Source organism: Cotesia typhae, unplaced genomic scaffold (genome assembly GCF_013202065.1).
Source record: "Cotesia typhae breed Kobodo isofemale line unplaced genomic scaffold, CoteBio_Ctyphae contig_48, whole genome shotgun sequence".
In the NCBI taxonomy this organism is placed as follows: domain Eukaryota; kingdom Metazoa; phylum Arthropoda; class Insecta; order Hymenoptera; family Braconidae; genus Cotesia; species Cotesia typhae.
In genome coordinates this window covers 13,631,530-13,654,386 of record NW_027423756.1, presented here as the reverse complement: position 1 = coordinate 13,654,386, position 22,857 = coordinate 13,631,530, and the positions used below count along the sequence as shown (strand labels likewise).

Below are 22,857 nucleotides of genomic sequence, written 5' to 3'. Positions count from 1 at the left end.
TTTATAGCAGGCTATTATATTTATTTTTTATCACAAATCCTACACGTGTTATTTAATTAAACTGCTAAACTGTGAAACAACATATTTTTATTACTTTATTGCGCTTTCAGAGTCATATTGCTGCATAAAAATATCAATAAAATAAATCTAAACTATTTAGACTTTCATTTTATTATATTTTCCCGGATGTACAGTCAAATAATTTTGCTAACAAGGGCAAGAATATTACAGAATCATTAAACCACAACTGTTAGTTTTCCTCCCGGGTTTTTCACTTTATATTGACAATCCAGCGTCAGTATTGTGGTTGAGAATAGTTACGGAACTTTTATTAATTTTATTTTTTTAAACAATTATAAATATAAAAATTCTTTATGAAGATATTTTATATTTTTTATAGCCGCAAATGGATGGTAAATAAATAAATATGACACTGCAAAAAAGAGATTACTTCTTTAAGCTCCTAATCCTGGAGAGTTTTTCATCTTATCACCTGTTTTCTTATTTATAAATAAAGGGGCAAAATATCAAGAAGGTTATTTTGAATTTAATAAATTATCAAGAGATTAGAGTACATTAACAGTCAAAGCATAATCTCGAAAAACGACATTAAGTTCTGTGAAAACCTAAAAAATTTATTTTTTTAATGATTTAAAAAAGTCCTCAGTACTCTGTGAATAAATTATTATGACTGTTGAAAAGTTCCGTGTAGGTAAAAAATTACTGTTGTTCGAAAGCACTCCAATTTGTAAAGTCTACTCATTAGCCGGTTTTGTTTAACCGCAGAGTGAAAAATTCACTCTGTTTTCACCCCCAGGAATTAATTTATATTATTTAAAATTTTTTAGAGCGATCTATTGATGAAAAAAAAATTTTAATTAACAAAAAAATATATTATTTTGTAGGAACAATTTTTCAAAGTATATTTTCAATTAGAACAATTTCTATAATGTATAATATTAATGTGTTTATATTTATCTACATGATCTCGAATGTCGGAATATCGTCGGTAGTAAATACACAAACTAGTGTGTTCACATGTCCACTTTATACTCCAATAAACTGTGAAATTTTGATTGAAATCCTGCAATCAAATTTACTCTAGTTCTAGTTTAATGTTTGCGTACATTTATGTTGAAACACATAGTCGACCAGATGGTGTAAAATTCACTAAAACCCATGAGCATAAATGAAGATCATTAAAATAATTTATCGAGTATATTTGAAGTAAAATAATTACTCAAAAATTCTCTTTATGAGTGACACCATAATTTTATTTTAAAACGCTTGTTTATTGCTCTTGTAAGCTAAAATTTAAGCATACCAGTAAATAAGTACATCGTATAATTGGAGTGAATTATGTTATGCATCTCAACGTTGGGAGATTGCGTTTTTGAGTGGTTTGCGCAAACTGTAAAGATACATGAGGTAAACAAATTCAAAAAATACATCAAGGTAATTATTTTTAAAATAATTATACAATTCTAGCATAATGTCAAAATGAAAAAGCATATTCGAAAATAAATGCATTCTATTCATCTATTTACTTAAAGAAAATTTAAAAAAAGCTCCTGGCTGTATTTAATTATCGTTCTTCTTTTAATAATTTTTTACACAGTGATAATTTTTAATTACATAGTCTTGATTAAAGCTCATTTATACAAATTAACCACCCAGAAAAAGTAAAACCTTTCGTGAGGTTACGTATTTTACGTTTATATTTATATATAAGATAAATATGAATGGAAGAATAGATGTACTTGATGTTTTTATATCTACAATGCGGTATTATGGATAAAAATAACTCGCTATTTTTATTCATTTGCTTCAATGATTTTAAATAATTTGCAAACTGTGGAATATTATACACTAACAAATTGTATGCCCTTTTAAAATTATTTTATGGCTCATTTTTTTCAATTAAAATATAATTTTTTAGTTTAAAAAAAAAAAAAATTAATGAATCCTTATACTCAGTTTTGTCAATATAAATAATTTTTAAAAAAATATTTCTTATTCGCTGAAATTTACTCTCAATTTTTCGTTACAATAAAGTTAGAATTATTTTTTAAAATAGATAAAAGATTTAGATTTAAATAATAAAATTTTTTTTGTTGATAACATCGATACTAACAAATGTGTATACATTAAAACTACAATAAAAATTTAAACAAAGAAGCAAATAACACGCACCTAAATTAAGAAGAGAACAATACATTTGAATGGATCAAAAATATTAAATAATTAAATTCATTTGTGGTACGCAGAGAATAAAAAGCTTTTCATTAATTGAAACAAATTTATTTCATCTTTCTTTGTTGATATAAAATAACAATTATACGATTAACGTCAAATTAAATTCTAATAGCCAATTAGTAGAGGGCATACATGAAGTGTTTTGAATATAAAATATCGAAAAATTGTATGGGTATAATTTTTACTACAGTTGATGAAAACATTCCTTTTATATATATATATATATATATATATATATATATATATATATATATATATATATATATATATATATATATATATAGCTGGTGCGATTGAGTGGAGGTTACAAAACTTTTCCAATTGATAGTTTGGCGGAGCATAGTGGAGTTTAATTCAGTTGAAAACGATTATGAAACTTCAAGACTGATGACATTGAGCTAAAATGCTGTTCAAGTGTATAGACTAACAGGAATTTGAGTCTAATATAGTTTATGCGGTAAATTACACTTTTCCCAGCAGGGTAACGGGTTAATTGTGCCACCTGTATTATCTTGTAAGGTTTTAATTATGTTCGAACATTGTATGGAAAATTATTTCAGCCCTCTGATAATTTAATCTTACAGTAATATAATATTATTGAACAAAATTCCTAGTTTACGCGATACTCTGTAACTCGATAAATTTAATAAAGTTTTGCTGCGAACAAAACATAGTAATACCAGTACAATAATAACAGTATTGTACAGCATTAATTATCGTATGTCTATGAGGAAAAAATTTTCAGCTTTTGTCTGAATTTGTCTGAATAATAACAGGAAGCATCAATCAAAAATTTATTATAAAATTTATAAAAACTGTGGGTGAAAATTAATAATAAAATTCTATAATATGCATAGCATAAAAAGATATGTGTGAATAAATTTTAATATTACAGGCATTAATATTATTGGAATTCCAAAACATGAGGCTTGACCTGAATGAATATAAGGATAATTTTCTCTAGAGTATATTTATATCAAGAGTTTAATATTATAGACTGCGACATTTTTGGATAAACAAAAGCCATACGTGTATTATAAATATTTCAAGAATTTCAATGTAAAATTCATCAGGTTTTTAGAATGACGAAGAGAAGACCACGAGTGATGTAATATAATTCCAACGTATTTTTTACGAAGCAGACAGTGAGCTAAAAAAAATCAATTTCATAATAATCATGAATGAGGAGCGTGCTGAAGTAAAAAAAAAAATCTTGATATTTTTTTAACTTTAATGTAACAATATAATTGTCGTAGAACTGTAATCTAAAAGTAAGTGAAGCTATCTTATTAACAGGGTTTTCCAACTGTAAATTTATGCTGTGAGCCCTCAACACACTTTTCCAACTTTTATTTTTTTGCCTTTGTTAATAACACAACCACACGATAGTGTCAAGAGACATGAACCAAGTGAATAAACACTTGGAAGCTTTTATGTTTTTTTTTTTTTTTTTTTTTTTTTTTTTCCCATTTATTTACCGCTACACATTTTATTCGTCGAGTAAGACAGAGCTTTGAGATAAATGATTAAATGGTGTGGTAAGTACACAGTGTAGTTAGTTGTTTGCAATTGATGTGAATATTAATGTATATGAATATATGTGAACATTGAAGATAACTCGGTTAAAACAGTCGATCAGTTGCCAAAAATCGCATGAGAATAAGGTCGATTCACTGGTGAGATGTACTAGATAAGTTATGTGACAAACTGTATGCTTGTATGAATGTAGGTTGACGTATTAATAACATACGTCAGGTTAACTTGTGTGTGCTGCGGTTAGGTACTAACATGCAAAGTTGTACTCGATTCGAATGAGAACGCGTCTCCGGAGGATTGCGACGCTTTAAAAACGATAATGAATTTTTAAATATGCGGCGCTTGCTCTCATTCCTTAATTCTTGACTGTCTCAAATACTTTTTCGTTTTTTTTTTTTTTTTTATAAATTATTTATGTAATATAAAAGAACATTACTCAGAATGAATGAAAAAATAAATAAAGTTCTTGCACTGGTTTTAAAAACTGCTGAGCAATAGTTTTTCTACTCACATGTAAATATCGGCTTCTCTTTAAATACGCCCAAATCCCTGCTATTTGACAACACTAAGCTCGGTTCAACACGCCCGTGCAATGCAAATTGGGCGAGTGGCGAACCTCGGAAAACTATACGAGTTGCTAAGGGTTAATGACCAAAATAAAAAAAAAAAATCGAGATCGATAACGCGAATAATTTCAAAAGTGAATAGTATTTGTAATAACTAAATTACAAAAAAAATTTTTTTAATAAAATAGTTTGAACTTATTAAAACTTGTTAAAATAAAAAATTCTAATAAATCTGTCTGATGTACTTTCAAATTGATTTTGTTGAAAATTAATACAGAATTATCCAATTGAATTTTAAATTTCGTTGTCAATTTTCTTCGGTAGTACGTTCATATTTGTGTTCACAATAAAGTACCAAAGATGCGATAAAGATAAATCAATCGAATTTTTATTTTATTTATTTTATGTTTTCTCGGGTAAAACTTTATCGAGTATCGCTGCTTCGATTGAAAATATTTTTATTATAAATAACAAATTTATGACACAATTTAAAGTTTAACTTTATATAAATAAATAACTTGCAGTGTATTGACTTACAAAATATGAATCAACCATAACAACTTCTATCTTAAGCTTGATCAACTATTTTTGACATAAGTAATTATACAAGCAAACAGTGATAAGTTGGACACTTGAAATTTAATCTTACTTGTACAAGCTCTATCTCGTCCAACTATGTTCGTAAACTTTCAACATTTAACCTTCATAGCTTGTCAATTTTCTCAAGTATTCCATATTTATCGTTATTTAGAGCTATTTCATGTTCCTCAAGTATCCACTAACTTATTTTTCAATCCTCTTATTTTATTGTTAATTAAAATATTTTTACGAATAAAAAAATCAATGATAATATAAAAACACACGTGTCATTGAATTTATAACTCATAAATTAAATTTTGAGATTGCAAGCTTTGTCGAAAGTTTCCGAGTAATTTGTGTTCTGCAATTAATATTAACCTCTCTTAATAATAACTAGAATTCAAATTTGCGCGCGCAAGCGCGCGCTTCGACTGTAGAGTTTGCATATATTTTCATGCTTATGATATATTCAACCAATCACGTTACGAATAGTTTGATTACATGATATATTTTCATATTTTTCATCTAAATTATAAAAGTGGACAATAATAAATCAATAGAATCTTAGAAACAGTAATGTGCTTAGAGACTAATTCAAAAGACATAATTTATCAGTAATGTATTGTATTGATTCAATCAAACACTAATTATTATTGACAGTCACAGATAATAACATTAATAACATATACATGATGATTACACGAGAATAATCATTATAAAATTAATTATCGCTAGCTAATAATGGTTGTTATGCGTCAATACATGATGGAGTAATCAAAATAATTTAAATACTAGCTCTCAGTAATAATACAATTATTAATTTAACGAATTTCTGTTACGAGTGTATATTCATCTCATCGCAAATGCAATTTTCATAAAATAATTTACATGTTATGTAACATGTAATTATCATAAAAGCATTATGCTTCAGGTAATTATATATAATTTCAAAGCGAATAAATAAATACAAAAATGTTACAATTAATTGATTTTTAATATTATAATATTATAATCACGTTTCTGTCGTAAGAAACTGCGTAGAAGAATTTCGACAGATAGGAATCTTATTGTTCCCTTTTCTATAGTAAAATATTTTTTAATAAATACGTTGAACAAATTTTCTTATTCAATATTTGTATAATTGATAAATTTTAATTATAAATATTTACTCTATTTAAAAAAAAAAAAAAAAATCTTTCAATCGTTGATGTAAATAAGCTAATTAAAATTATTGAAAATTTTCCATTCGATGTAATTAAATTTATCTACAAAAGAACCAAAAAGTTAATTGATTGGTTGGTGCTAAACGTATTGACAATAAATAATATTATATAAAGTAAAAAAAAAAAAAATCTGAGAAATTTGTTTATTAAAATCAATATCAAATGAACAATACGAGCATGTGCAATGGAAAATAATAGAGCATATAATTATGAATTGTACGTAGGTAAGATTGGATTCCCGCGAGGCAATTAACTGGCTGTGTAATTATAAACGAAGGAAGTTAACGGAACGGGGTTGTCTTTGACTGAAGAAAGATTGTGCCAAGTGGAAAAATAGAAAATACCCAAACAAAAATAAGTAAAAAAGCTCGCGGTTGGTTAATTATTTTTTTATTGAACAAAGCGTGAGCTCGGGGTATACATATTAAAGAAGTTCCCAGAAGAATAGAAGGAATCTGAAAAAAGTTTTTTTCACCGAGTTTTATGTATTGTTTGATAGTGGTGGGATAATATACATACATACATTTATATATATATATATATATATATATATATATATATATATATATATATATATATAAATAACTGTATACCGCAGTCAGCAGCATGGCCACGATAATAAAACACGGAAATAACCTCCCGGCAATGGGGTCTGGTCTTGAGAATGAAATTTACCGGTTGGAAGTGAGTTTTCACCAACGGAAATAAGGTTGTATCGAAATATTTTTTTTTTATTTTGACTTTTGCACCCATAGCGTGACCCCAAATGTTTTTTCGAGGTTCTCCTAAGTCAATTTCAACCATCTATGTCGATATTCTTTCTCTTGTTTTATTTATTCAAAAGCATTAAGAGAAAATAAATTAGGAAACTGAACTCTCTCTTGTATTATTATTCAGACCTAATAAAAACCGGGCAACTGAATACATCAGAGAGTATACATTGATGTGTAATTTTAAATATTTCTACAAATAGACTTCCCTTTGCCAACAATTCAAATAAGAAATTTCTTTGTAGGCAAAAAATGAATCGGCTAATTTAAACAAGCTTTATTTGATATACGAACGAAAATCGCTGAAACCTCGGAAGTTTTATTTAACAAGGCATAATATTTTAGGGTAAATATAAATAAAATTAGTTCTGTATGTAAAAATCCAGTGAACATTTTGATTAAATATTGAATGAATGAAGGGTAAATGTAAAATAAAATTCAGGGAAAAAATTTCTTACACTTTTATATTTAAAAAAAAAAAAAAAAATTACGTACATTTAGTGGAATTGGAAAATATTTTACTCAACTAAAAACTAAAAAAGTTGAGCAAAATTTTAGAGTTCGAACGTTGAACAGTGCGGCAAGTGTGGGACGAATGAGAAAATTATTTCGATTCCGGAAATAGGTTAAGATATTTTCGTCACCAATGTGGCCTGCATCGAGACGGCTTTCAAGGGCTTGACTTGTCTCGTGCTGTTTTCTACAAACGTTCTGTTTCACTATTCTCATTCTAGAGACTATTTTCTTTGAATATTTTTTATAAAAAATAATAATATTACATTGAAATACAAAAAGTTTATTGAAACAATTGAAACTTGAATAAGCTAGACTCTTTTCTGCTGTTGTGTTTTACTTTTTCATTCATAGCTTTTGTTTGTTGCTTTTAATAAAATTCAGTCTACAATACAAATGAGCACTTAGTACTTGAGTATCTGCAATGTTTATGCCTACTGTTACTGTTATTATTTATAATTAATAGAAACACAATATTTTTTTTTTTTTTATAAAAGGATATGAATTCACATCCGGAGAGTTAAAAAATGATAAATATTATGTCATAATTTTATTGCAAGGTTAAATAAATACGAAATTCAGTTAGATAGTCTGAAATGCCTGAGCATCTTGGTGGATAACGTATGCAGTGTTGGTATGTCTCCGGACCCTCTCGTAAGTTCTTGAAATTGCTTCGTATCTGTAGTTTTGGGTCAAAATTTAAATTCACTCAAACAGGAGAGAGAAATATGATGATAATAATAATAATAATAATAATAATAATAATAATAATAATAATAATAATAATAAGCGGTGCTTGTTACGTGGCCTCCTAGTGGCGCACCGCGGGAAACGCAGACCGCAACATCTGGTCTGTAGGCTAACAACGTAACCGGAGCAACGGGCCAACTACCCGTTGCACCGTAATATCTGAGTTCCAAAACAGTATAATCTCAGAAGTGCTCCCCACAACCGGTCCTCTTCGGATGAGGACCAGTCATCAGGTGGGAGGAGCACACCGGACCCGATGACTTATGACGACCCCGGCGCTTATAGGATTAAGTTTAAGTGGACGGAGGAGCTTCGCGCCGATCTCTTGGTGTGCTGGCAGAACAGCGAGCCGGAGGTATCAGGGTATATGGCCCGGATGCACACACTTTGGTGTGGCATGCATCCGGAGCACAGACATTTTACGCCCAAACACCTGCGTAATTACGCCTCATACCTTCGGCATAATCGACGATCGCTGCTGCCAAATAGAAGGCAGTCTAATCGGCCTTCATTTCCAGCACCGCTACACCAAGAACGGCACCGTTTCTCCGAGGACAACGACAACCTCTTTACAGGTCGACAAGTGAGCATCTCCAAAAAGATGACTCACTCAAAACAACAGCTCGACACGGTGAACGAAGATCTCCCCACACAGCTTCAAGAGGACTCCACTCTGCTCACTGTCAACCAAGTTGTCTACGGTGCCGCGGCTTCGCTTCTGCCGATAGAGAGAAGACATTCTCTCTCCTTCGAGGCGAAGTTGAAGCTGCGCATCGCTCAACTTGGACACAAAATTGACATTTCTCGGAAACAAGTCTCCCGCATTCAGTGTGTGATAGAGTATGTTAGTACTCAAAGACCGTACACGCCAAAGTTCGTCGCCTGGCGGCAGAACTTCGAAGGCGACATCACACACTGAACAAGAGTACTCTTCTTGTCATCAAAGAAGAGTCTCTTAACAGGTTGCGGGCTCTGGTGGCTTCCAAAAGTCACTAGAGAAAAGGCTGAAGCGGTTGATCGACAACTCTTTGTTTCGATCCAACCCTTCACGCTTTCTGTCACCTAAGACCGCTGTTCCCGAGAATTATCCATCATCTGAGCGAGTGGAAGCCTTTTGGAGTGAATTGTACGGAGATCAACCAAACGTCAACCCGGATACTCCAGCTCTGCACGACTTCGAGGCATTCTGTCGAGAACACCGACGGCAGGATATCGCCGAAGAGAGAGCCCTGCAGTCAGTGTGCAAGAGGTTCGTAAAGCCCTGAATGGCAGCAAGAACTGGGCTGCCCCGGGTCCAGATGGCATAAACATCTTCTGGTGGAAGAAATTTTCTTCTACACATGCTCATCTGGCCCGGATTTTTACATCATACATTCAGGGCGACGAACCAATTCCAGACTGGCTGGTAGAAGGGCGAACCGTACTCATCCCTAAAAAGGGTGACTTGTCCGACCCAAAGAACTACAGGCCTATCACTTGCTTGAATGCGGTTTACAAGATTTTTACAAAAATCTTAAATAACCGTATCTTGCAGGAGATAGAGCCTGTGTGGCAACAGATATACGAACAACGTGGCAGTAAACAGGGCGTGTCAGGTTGCAAGATCAACTTGTTGGTAGATAGATGCGTCATTCAAGACGCAATCTACTACCAACGCAACCTGTCTATGGCCTGGATTGACTACCGTAAGGCATTTGACTCAACTTCACATGAGTTGATTCTCTATCTGCTCAAATATCTCGGAATCAATCGCCAAACAGTGGGATGCATACAACGTACGATGCAGCTCTGGCGAACGCGTTTTCACATAGGAAGTGGAAATGCATTGCACGTAACCGGAACTGTTCAGTACAAGAGAGGCGTCTTTCAGGGAGATTCTCTGAGCCCTCTGTTGTTTTGCATCTCACTGCTGCCAATATCTGTTGCCCTCCGACAAACTCGTGGGTACTCTGGGGGCTACCGAGTGATCGAGTATACTCGATCACTCACCAACTGTTTATGGATGATCTAAAGATATACAGTGCCAACAAAGATCATCTACAAACGGCCATCAACATCGTAGCAGAGTACACACGAGATGTCGGAATGTCTTTTGGGTTGGACAAGTGTGCGGTCGTACACCTGGCGAAGGGTAAGTGCTCTGATACGGGTGGAGATGTCGAATTAGTGGATGGGAGCGTCTTAAGAGAATTAGACGCCGGAGAGTTGTACAGATATCTAGGGATTGAAGAGCGGCAAATGCATGCCGTCTCTGAAGTCCGAACAACTCTTCGCAGTGAGTATGTTAGGAGACTCCGGAAGATCTGGTCATCAGAACTTTCCGGCAAGAACAAAGTCTCAGCTACTAACATGCTCGCTGTCCCGGTCCTACTTTACTCTTTTGGGATCCTGAAATGGCCTCGAAATGAGTTGAAAGATCTCGACATCAAAACCCGTAAAGTCATCAATATGAATCAGAGCATGCACCCTAACTCATCAGTCGCCAGGATGTACCTCTCCCGGAACATCGGAGGGAGAGGATTGCAGAGCTTGGAGCGGCTTCACGATCGTTTGGTTCTGAGTTTAACATACGAGGTTGCCAATTTCACAGCAGACGAGGACGACTTCCTGATGCAATTTGTTCATAGTCATGAAAATGCGCGGAAGGGGTCGTTCTTGTATAAGGCAGCAATCTACGCGGCAAATACCTTAGGTCTCGGAGAAATAAACGCTCTCATTGAACTCCCGAAAAGGAGTTCAAGAGCGTCGTCAGGATAGCCGAGGAAAAAAACTCCTCGGTGAACACATGGACAAGTCCATGCACAGCGTGTATTTCAAACACGTCCGTGACCATGGCTTGTCCACCCAGCTGACATTCTCCTTCTTGAAGTCAGCTGGCCTGATGTCCGAGACCGAAGGATTTATATTTGCCTGCCAAGATGGTGTTATCAACACTCTCGAATACCGTAGCAAGGTGCTCCAGGCGCAGCTTCCGGACACGTCCTGTCGGACGTGTAAACAACATCCGGAGACGCTGATGCACCTTTTGTCGGCATGTCCTGTGCTGGCAAGAGGTGCCTACATACAGCGTCACAATGCTGCCCTGCGAGTACTCTATTATCATCTCAGATATAGCTGCGGTATCGATGAGACACCAGTGCTGCCTTATCTGCCAGGAGATATTCCGCAGGTTGTTGAGAATGACAGTTCCAAAATTTATTGGAACATACCATTCGCAACAACCCGGCGGATTGACCACAACAAACCTGATATTGTGCTCTTTGACAAGGCTACTCGTGACATTTATGTCATTGAGTTTTCGGCCCCAGCCGAATACAATATCTCGGCCAAAGAAGAGCACAAACACCAGATATATCAGGATCTCCTGTTTGAAATTGGCAAACTGTACCCAGGTTACCGTGTCAAGCTCGTCGTTTTGGTTGTCGGCGTCCTTGGAGGGATGAAACAGTCTTTTGTGTCTTCACTTGCGAAGATACCGGCTTGCAGTTCAGCAGCCGTGTCTCTAGCAGTGCGGATGCAAAAGGCTGTCATTTTGGGATCCCTGCGTCTACTTAGGCAAATGAATTTGGCCTGCTGCACTCACTAACCGCCTTGTTGTGTGGAGTGGTGCAGCAGTAATGGATGGCGCTCAGGCTGGGCCCTCGGAGAGTCGGACTCCGGGGAAAACCCCCCTGAGCAATTAATAACAAATAATAATAATAATAATAATGTAGGTAAAAGTATTATATATTTCGTGTTTTTTTATTTCACTCGAGGATGAAATAACATTTTCATATTTAAAAGTGTTAAATATTTAGTTAATTTAACTGTGCTTCGAATACTTTAAATATCCAGTAAATTATTGCTCATATTTTATTGTCATAACTAAATTTTACAGATGATAAACGACGATACTTTACATAATTCATGAACACATTTACATCCGGCAGTGGGTGACATAAAAAATAATACACTTTACAGTTTAATTCGTTATTTATCTGTTGTTTCTCCGTTAAGTTTTTTTCCAATGAAAATTATTTTTAAATAAACCCTCCGTAAATTCGGTCGTTGTTTGCCGCTAGATAGATCAATCATTTAACCGACTGGATAACTAAATAATAATAATATATTTGTCTACCGAATAGTCACAGTCGAAATTATTGCATGACAAAATTAATTTTGTGTTGGACAGAAATCGATTGGCATGAATACCAAAAATACGACTTAATGATACTTACAAACTGTTTTTGACACCTTTGATTTAAAAAATTTTTTCCCTTATAAATCGATAATCTGAATCGGAAGAGAATTTTCCATTCAAACTACCAACAGTACTTTTTTTTAATAAAAACATATTTTTTTAAATTTGAATACAAGCTTTTTAACATGATAGCCTTTTTGCGTGAACCGACAGATTTTCCTTTTATACCTTTACAATTCAATTTTTTGTTTTAATCACGAATATTAAAAAAACGATTATAAATTTCTGAATTTTATTGCTATTCTGCTTGGGGCTTAATTCATTTTTCGCGGTATGTTTTATCATTCATTCTATTTTTTATATATATATATAATAAAATCGTTCTGTGAGATGATTTTATGGAAAGCTGAGCTTGTGAATCTTTGAAGCTTCAATAAAAATGTTGATTAATAAAATTTAATAAAATATGTAAAAAATGTCAACTTTTTTAAGCCCATTTTTCCACATGTGTACAAGATAAAACTGAAATGAGTTCTTTAATCTCAAATGTCATTGCAAAAGCTCAAAAAATGAATACTTTATCAGCGTTTGATGTTGATCAATGCTGTGGAATTCATTTCAGAGAAATTTAATATACATTTTTCACGTGTGTCCGTTACGAATGAATTGCTTAGGGTGGAAAAGAGAAAAAAAATATGTAAGAGTAGCTTTTTTTCAAGAGGAACGAAAAACTAAGACTAAAAGTAGAGTGTTTCATGTATAGACGCGATATCCGAGATAATTTATCCGAACTTCTACATGTAGAATTGGCTACTATACAGAAAAGCCCATTCAGAAGAACAATAAATCTTCTGGAACACAAAGGTTCTGAAAAGCTACCGTCTATTAATCGTCACCATTTTATCTTCACTTTGTGCTATCGAAAAAAATTCTGAAGCCATCTAAAACATTTTATTATTCTATTGTCAGATTTTTAGACTTTTTTACGATCCAGTTAAATATTAATTTATATTCACGTTTTACATTTTTATTTTTCACCAGAAAATAATTTTTCAGAATACATTATTTGACTTTAACAGATCATTTATACCAAATCATTATTATTTAAATAAATTATAAATTTGTAAAATATTGTAGGGAGATGCCAAATCTAATAAAATATAAATTTACAACAATTGAATATTAATAACAATTTCTATAGTAGTTTTATTGTGATAAAAAATTCTTAAAAGAAACGTACCTGAGAAATTGTATTTTATAATAGAATTTCAAAGTACAAAAGCTTTGTAGTGTATTGTCATGTCAATCAACGATCTTTGCAGTAACAACAATCGTATCAACGTTCGTACTCTTGATTTTTTTGATCATTTAACAAATTGTCAAGGATATTTAAAAATTTTATCCATATTTAAATCCTTTATCAATTGGATTTCTCGTAAAATAAAAGAAGTAAAAATGTCATAAATTATAAGTAGGAGCTTTTAACTTTTTTTTTTTTTTTTAAATATTTCAAAAGTTAAAATAATTATTTCAACTCTGTTTGGATTGGTTCAATAAATAATTAACTGTCGAAAAATTTGATTCTCTCATTTTTGACTGAAAAAATAAACCTCAGTAAACACAGCAACATGTCTCCAATATTTAATTTCGAAACATTCGAAGCAATAACAAATATTGAAAACAGAAAAATATAAAATTAAATTGGAAGTTGAAATTTAAAAAAAAAAAAAAATGAAATTGTATTAATAAAAAGCAATAAATATGAAAATGATGAAACTTCTGTTTGCATAAAAATATTGGTGTATCTATATAATATTTACTAATGGTTAATGTTTAATGCATAACTCAGCGTGTGATATAGTCTAAATATATATATATATATATATATATATATATATATATATATATATATATATATATATATATATATATATATATATATATATATATATATAACAGTCTAAGACTTGGTGATATATAGAATTTCAGTACAAGACTTACCGAGCACGAGAAGCAGAAGAACTTGTTGCGGGAGCCGGGCCACCATTGTGGATACCTCTCGTACATTTATGTATTTAAATCGAGTACGCCTGCCGTCTCTCGATTTCACTATCACTATCACAAATGCCCGGGGCAAACACATTCATTTGACGTTGAACCCGGTTAGATTATACTTGTCCACCCCAACCAAAACCTCCCACAGCAAATCTCCTCTACTTGTCAATTTATGATACTAAAATGTTTTTACTAATTTTTGTTAAACGTTTAATCGACCACTAACTCATACATAATACATATTCACTTTAATTATTGTATTTAGTTGATTTTATTTACGGCCAGCTGTACTCAATAATTAAAATATCATTTACATTAATTGTCTCGTTAAAACAACTACTCTACTTAATCTTTTTTTATTTTTATTTTTTCTATAATATACATTGCATGTTAGAATAGATAATATATAACGCGCATACGTGGAACTTCTTTTTACACCTGAGCCTTAATAAAAGGAAAGAAAAATATAATCATGTTCGAGATATCCTGGAAATGAAAAAAAAAAAAAAAAAAAAAAAAAATAATATACACTGCGTTTGTAATATTATATTTTATTTAACGTCAAAATGAAAAAGATTTTTACGATATCTCAATGTCAAATATTATGTTACATTTTATAATATATCATATCATATTTACCACATCTATGAATTTTATTTTTAAAAATTCCGATCGATTAAACAAAATTATCTTTTTAATATTTTTAAATGGTTTCCCTATGGAGGTTGTTAACAGCTTTGTTATGAAAATAAGCGCTCGTTTAGAGAGACGACATACACCTAGGATATAAATAAAAAATTTTTCCTTCCCAGGGATACACACGCCCTTTGAATATGTATGATCACGTGCGATCGAGCTTTTGAAACAGTTTGTATGCATTTATTTAAGCTACCAGCGCTTGATGAATTTACGGGAGATTGACAGGTGAGAGGTTGTTAAAAAGTTTCATGATTTTTCGTTTATTGATTTATTTTATGATTTAATTATTGCTGAATAAATTAAATTTTCATTTAAATAAATACAATTTAAGTTATTTATTTTATTTTCAACCAATGAATATTATTTAAATATTCTTATCAAGTAACCCGATAAATATTTCACTTGAGTCCATTTGGCTTAATGCCGAAATTTTTAACGATTTATTTTTATCACTTGGTTCATCGGTCACAATTGTTTCTTCAGTGAGTTTGTTATTTTGCAGCTCGATACTTAAGTGTGTGTAAGTTTCTAGAATTTTTCTTATTACTATTTTTATTGCTATTACTAACTTTAAACTTTAAAACTTGAGTCACTTTCTATTTTTAATAACTGCGTATTTACACGTTTAAATAATTTAAAACTCAAATAATTATTAAGATATTTAACCGCTAAAAAAATTTATAAATAAACTGAAGCACGTGTTGCAAAATAGTGTTTTAAAGTTATTAAGAGACGACACAAAAATATCCGATACGACACTCGCGGAGTCCGACCGCCAACTGACGAACTGAGCGACGAATGTGCTAACTGAGGATGGACTTAGTAGTAGAGCCGCGTTGGTAATCAGACCAACCACCAGGCGCTTGGTTTACACCACTGTATGTATATTTGGATAGTAATTTATTCCATTGAAATTTCTATTCTGCTATCCATCACAATTTTAAGTCAATAATAAATTTATTATACTATTCTAGTGTCGCTCTGAATACACAAGGGGAAATTCGATATTGTGTCAGGACTTTAACTTTTTTGTTCTTGTAAAAAAAAAAAAAAAAATGTTAATTGACTTTGTAATTGGAAAAATGTTTTTGGCGTGACTCGGAATTTGACGCTTAATGAAATACGAAAAACTTGTTTCAATGGACAAAATAAAAGATAAATTTACTCCCAATAATGTTGAAAGCCAATCAGATAAATTAACTTCTAAGTTATTGCAATTAAAATTCAAAAATTTATCCACAATAAAAATACAACTCACGTAAAATTGATATTGACCATAACTATTCACATAACGCCGCTATTTTCGCGTCATTCGATTACTTTTTTACTGGCCGGACTATTTACAGTTTTCAATGCTGAATACTCGGATAAAAAATTGTCATTGTTCTGGTGAAAAACCAAAAAGTTTATTTATTTATATCGTGATTCAAAAATTTGATGATACTTGAATTTATCATTTGCAGAACCTTGTGATTGTTTAAAGTAAGTTAAGGACACTTGAGAAACATCGATCATAACACAAGTTGAAATTATATGTCGACATTTCAAATATTGACTCTAAAAGCCCATTAAAATTTCACATTGTAAATAACAATGAATCGAATGCTGGCTGGAGAGCTACAATATTACACGTTTGATGGAAAAAGTATGAATGTCACGCGAATGTTTTCCAATGTTGAATAAATATTGGACAATGATAAACGTTTTTATTTCCCAGAGTTTTCGTATCAAAATTCAATGGAGTAGATCCAGTTTAAAATCACATTGCAATAAAAAAAGTTAATTTAAAAGCAATTATTAAATTCAAATTCAGTGTCTAGTTAATTATAAATAAATACAATTTGATTAGTTTGTATGTTAAAATTTTTTTATAGGTCATTGACAGAAAAAATTTTATTACGGGTAAAAATGTATTTATTTGCTGAAAAATTTTTTTTCGGAAAAATTATTCAAGTTAGGAAAAATTGAAGGTTTAAATATACTAAGAAACAGAGTAATCTTGGGCGACAGTTTTTTTCGGTAGTTGGATACCGAGAAGTTGACGTCAAATTAATTGAAATTTCCAAACAACCCTCTGAAGAAAATTTCCAGTCATATCGGAAAAATTGTTCACTCCCAGCGCTTTCTCAGTAAGTGTTGACTTCCAGCAGTTACGGTTAATTTATACATCAAGTTGGCGGTAATTCTTCTCTCAACAACAGTTGTAAGCAAATTGACGGAAATCTACGGCCGCAACTTGAATACAAGTTAACAATCAAATTTGTAGTTAAATTTCCTTTCAACTTTACTACAATTTGAAGGAAATACTTGTACAGCAAGTTTTGACGTCTATTTGCAGAGTAGGTTATAGGTAACTAATAGGTAGTAAGTTATAGGTAAGGTGGCTATCAGGGCTGGAATTAATACGCTTTCTGAGATGACAACCAAGTGTAATAAAGCACTCTAGCTTACCGACCAGCACTGCCATGTCGGAAAATTTCCGTTTGTTCTTCCGCTGGCGTGGTACTCTGTATTTTATTTCTTGTTGATAATAGGGCATATAACCTTTCAGATACAACCCTGTTTTGTTAAAAAAAGGGTCCGATGGTAACATTCCTCGGAGAAATTTTTATAGAAATGGCCGTTATATTTTCTCGGGTGTAAATCGTTCTTTGAGAAAATAAATCATTTCTATAGCTATTATTTGTTTTTTATCCACTTATTTATTGATTTTATTTAAAAATTTTTTTAATTTCTATAAATAAAATAAATGATTGAAAAAATATATCATCACTGCTATAAAATATAGATAAAAAAATTTCTCAGAATAATATAAAAACTCTAACTTATAATTATCTACAACAATAAAAAAAAAAAATGAATGGGTTTTTTTTCAATGATAAAAATGTAATTCTGTTTATAGTATTTTTATTATATAATTACATTAGATCGTACTAGTTTTATATTATTATGATAAATAATTATTAACCACGACGATGTAACTATATTAAAATTAATTATTTACGATTGATATGACTTTATTTATACATCACCATCTCGCTTAAACCAATGTTTAAATAATAAATTGCACGCCTTTAAAGTGCATGCTACTGAAAAATTCAGTGAAACCTTAATTAAAATTTTTAATTATTCCTTTTTTTATCATCGTACTTTTTAAGTAATAATTTACTACATTAAATTTCTAAAAATTTATTCGATACGTCATCATCATTATCAAGTAATGCTTATTATTAGTACAAAATATTGTAGTATTCTGAAATAATATTTTTTATCAATTCAGCGACATTAATAGATTTATATGTTAGGAACTTTACCGTGCTCTTCATACATTATTAAATATTTATGTCACTAATAGTAAATGACATTAATATTTAAAAAATTATTAATTATAAATACACACATTTTTTTTTAAATACTTAGTTCTATATTAGCCCTTTGATTCTGTACATTTTCTCACAAAATATTAAAGTTCTTCCGCTAAAAAACATAATTTGATATTTTTATCAATTTATTTTAAAATAAAAATTTAAAAATTTTTTCTTATTTTTAAAACAACCGAGCTTTAAAAATTTTTGTTAAAACTTATTGTAATTCAAAGGGTAAAATAATTTACCGAGCTTCAGTCGTAATTTCTTTCTTTAATTTTTTAAATATTCGATAATCCGTGAATACATTAGTTACTTTTTTAGTCTTCAATTTTTTAATTATTGGTAAAACTTTTAAAATTTATGCTTAAATGATTTAGTATACCAGAAATTGATTAATTAACATTATTTTCTACTCTCTAATTATGATCGACTGATTTTTAATTATCTATCGAACAAATGTTTATTAAAATCAATAATATTTACAAAACTTTAAGGGACGGTGACAACGACGTTGATTAACTCAAAAATATAATTTACTTTAAATCAACAGGCTCAATTTTTCAGAAAATTTTTTTTTTTTTAATATAACAATTAATAAAAATAAATAAAGGTAAAATAATTTAAAAAAAAAAAAAAAAAAAAAAATGAAAACAAATAATAAAATTAAGTATATTTTCTTTTTTATTTTCCATAAATGTAAATTAAAATATAATGAAATAATAATAATATTAATTATTATTATAGAAACTCAATCAATGAAATAACTAACTAGTACTAATTAATATTTGATATAACTACAAGCCGTAGCCGGTTCTGCCTTTAAAGTTTGAGATTTTTTTAAACTCTAGGGCAAAAAAAAAAAAATATTACAACACTCGTTAAATATCTACAAGAGAAAATAAAATCTTCAATTTTTAAGTTTTTTTTTCCATATCACGAATTTTGGGATCTATTAGATAATTATCATCAATAAATAAATCTATTCCCTAATCCAGTAATTGGTTAATTATTTTATCAATTAACAAACCAAATACTGTAAGCTTACAATTGATAATTAATAAGATCACTGTTCAAAATTCATTTCCACTTTGAATAAAAATTTTTAACTTGGTCCACGTCTCTCGAATTCGATTAATATGAAAGTCAAAATATTATTATTTCATATGTAATGTGTCCGCTATAAATTATTCAAAAATGCATCTAAATCATAAATTATAAATTGACTTTGATATTTCAAAAGTCTCATAATAATAATAATAATAATAATAATAATAATAATAATAATAATAATAATAATAATAATAATAAAAATTATAAACATAATAATAAATGTATTGATAATAATTATTAAAAATTCTCATTAATTTTTTTGATTTTGACATTTTTTGTCAATTATCGACTATTTACAATCAAAATTATATTTATGTCTAAATTTATATGTAAAATTAAACAGTCGATACATATTCTTAAATTATTATTATCAATAATATTTATTCGCTACAATTTATATACATTTATTTATATTTATAAATTCATATACGGCTTTTATACATAGAAATAATTAAATATATATTTATATATTTTTTATTGGAATGGGCACATTATTAACTAAAAAAAATAATAAATGTTTCCCTTATTCTCACTAGTAAACTCTATCGACAAAAATAAAAAATATTTAAACTAAATAATTATTTATATTTTACAATGTTTTTTAAATTTTTTATACGTCACGATAAATCTCTGTCGGTGGATATTTAATTTAATAATAATAATAATAATAATAATAATAATAATAATAATAATAATAATAATAATAATAATAATAATAATAATAATAATAATAACAACGTCAATCTCATGATTAAAATTCAAATTATTTGTCAATGTATATTGTATTGTACAGAATAAATAATTTACCAGAAATAAATAATAATTATTTATAAATAATAGAGATTATCGTGCGTATAAATAATTTATTTGGTAGATAAATTAAAAATAAAAAAAGTTGTATCGATAGAGTACCTAAATGTTTTTAATTTAATTCTTGTCACCGGATTAACGTCACAAGAATCTTTGGAACTGCCTCCCTCGATCCATATTAACAACAGTCATTTATCATAATTAATTTTCTTAAGTTATCTCTATTAATATTACTATAATAATTATTGTTAAATTATTCTAATATTTTTCACTACGTATTTACATTGACCACTATGTGAAGAAAGACTCAAATGTCTGCACGAGATATTACTTCAATATTGTTTTGATATAAAGTACATTAATGACAGCAAACAGCCCAAATTAAACTTTTAAAATTACCAAGTTGAAGTAACGGGAAGAATAAATAAAAAAAAAATTTGAGAATTATCAGTTTAATTTTTGATTAATGATGATAAAACTCGGGAAGATTGCACAAACGTCGCTGATTCTGCTGATGAAGATTGTGGAATTGGTGATTAGATTGTTGTTGTTGTTGTTGTTGTTGTTGGCGGTGATCATGGTTAACGTGATGGAAATGATGCTGGGGCTGTTGGGGCTGTTGTAGCTGTTGGGGTTGGGGTTGTTGTTGTTGTTGTTGTTGTTGTTGTTGTTGTTGGTGATGGTAATAAATAGCGTCCCTCTGGTGGGTCGCAGGCTGCTGTCACTCGTGAGATTTGCTATTTAGACTATGATAATTCCCCCCCGCAGATGCGACCAGCGCTAACGGCAAAGGTGAACCAAGTGGCGTTGAGTGCGGGTGTCCTGACATTCCCGATGAGTGGGTGGTTAGTGCCAAGGGGCTTGCAGACATCGAACTCGCCAATGAAGCAAATACTGATGGCGCCGATGATGGCATTGTCGGACTTCCTATTGCGGCTGTCGGTGGGTTGATTCGCTTTTCTTTTTGTCGCCTGTTTGATTAAATATTCCTTGTTAATTTTATTCTTAATCATAAATCATAAGTCATAGGTCAGTAAAATAATTTATCTTAAGAATAATTACCTATTGCAAAACCACACTCTGACGACTTCTTTCTCCATGGCTAAACTATCGGCAAGAATAGTGATTTCCTCAGACGTTGGTTTGGGATTTTGCAAAAAAGCCTTTTCCAAAGCGACCCGTACGCTCGTTTCAATAGAGGTACGTTTTTTCCTTCGTCTTCCAATCGCTTCAGGGGTTGTCATCGGATTCGATAGCGAGTTTGGGTTATTCAGCGAGTTGTCGGCATCCTCGAGCCATTTTTGCAGCAGAGGTTTTAATTTACACATATTTTTAAATGAGAGATTCAGCGCTTCAAATCTGTAGCCCAAAAAATAATACTCAACACCTTCCCGCCAAAAAAAGTAGCAAGAAATCAAAAGATCAAAAATTTAATTCGTACCTTGAGATAGTCGTTTGAGAGAAATCGTTCCCGTAGAGTTTTCCCATGGCAAGGCCGACGTCTCCTTGAGTAAAGCCGAGTTTAATACGCCTCTGTTTGAACGTCTTGGCAAATTGCTCTAACTCTTCGAGATCTGTTGTCTCTTCGGGCGACGGTTCTAGCCTTGTAGTCGGCGGCTTAACGGCCGGTGGGGTACCAGGTGGCGGCGGAGATCGTTGCTGACTGACATTACGGCCTACAATATTGCTACCTTGCAGTGTTTGTTGTTTTTGCAATGCTTGGAGCTGTTGGGCCGCCTGTGCCACAGCTTGTTGTACCTGTTAACAAGTAAAAATATCTTCTTAGTAATCAATCTTTAAAACACGGATGGTTTGGTCTTAGAGGGTAGCTACCCCAGTAAGAAATTTAAAGTAAAGGATGCAACGTATTGGATTGTACTGTTATTATAAACACAATCGATCGTAGGCACAATTATACGCGTGTCAGATAAATCAAGTGCCGGCACGTGAACAGGTAAAAAAAAGTTAGCACGTGGGATTGATTTTATGTATATATAAACTAATCCATTGTACCCCTTTCTTATTCACGGTGGGTCTTATTTTGATTTGACTAAACGATTACCGAGAGTAACATACCCTTGGGTCTATGGTATATCGAATATAAAATTACAAGTCGCGTGTCTTTTAAACTCTCATTTTTCATTCTTAATAATAAAACTTGTTGTGGATATAAAAAATATTATTATTAAGATTTATTTGTTGTTTGTATTCTACTTGTCTATTTCAACTCTTTATCATCACATTGAACTAGTTTTGATGGTTGATAAGAGATTGTGTCACTAAACATAAAAATTATTTTATATAACTACTGATTAGATATAGTTTTATTTTTATGGCCAGAATATTTGAATGAATTATAAAAATTAATGATAAATTTGTTCTCGAAAAAAGATAAAAATAAAATAAAACAAATATTTTTTCGAAACTTTCTAAGAAATATTA

The 22,857-nt window shown here is 30.8% G+C and overlaps 2 protein-coding genes across 2 annotated transcripts in view; both read right to left on the bottom strand.

Moving 5' to 3' along the window:
- Positions 1-15,894, bottom strand: part of Neto (Neuropilin and tolloid-like) — a 44,710-nt gene extending 28,816 nt beyond the window's left edge. Inside the window, exons 1-2 of the mRNA XM_074246425.1 lie at positions 15,068-15,894; positions 14,375-14,872 (exon numbers count right to left, since the gene is read on the bottom strand). Of these exons, the coding sequence (XP_074102526.1) occupies positions 14,375-14,516 (142 nt within the window). The 5' untranslated portion in view covers positions 14,517-14,872; positions 15,068-15,894. The remainder of the gene's footprint in view (positions 1-14,374; positions 14,873-15,067) is intronic.
- A 4,305-nt stretch (positions 15,895-20,199) lies between these two features.
- LOC141529772 (uncharacterized) overlaps positions 20,200-22,857 on the bottom strand; it is a 69,681-nt gene continuing 67,023 nt past the window's right edge. The window contains exons 7-9 of the mRNA XM_074246465.1: positions 21,857-22,173; positions 21,478-21,774; positions 20,200-21,386 (exon numbers count right to left, since the gene is read on the bottom strand). Coding sequence (XP_074102566.1) covers positions 21,137-21,386; positions 21,478-21,774; positions 21,857-22,173 — 864 coding nt within the window. The 3' untranslated portion in view covers positions 20,200-21,136. The remainder of the gene's footprint in view (positions 21,387-21,477; positions 21,775-21,856; positions 22,174-22,857) is intronic.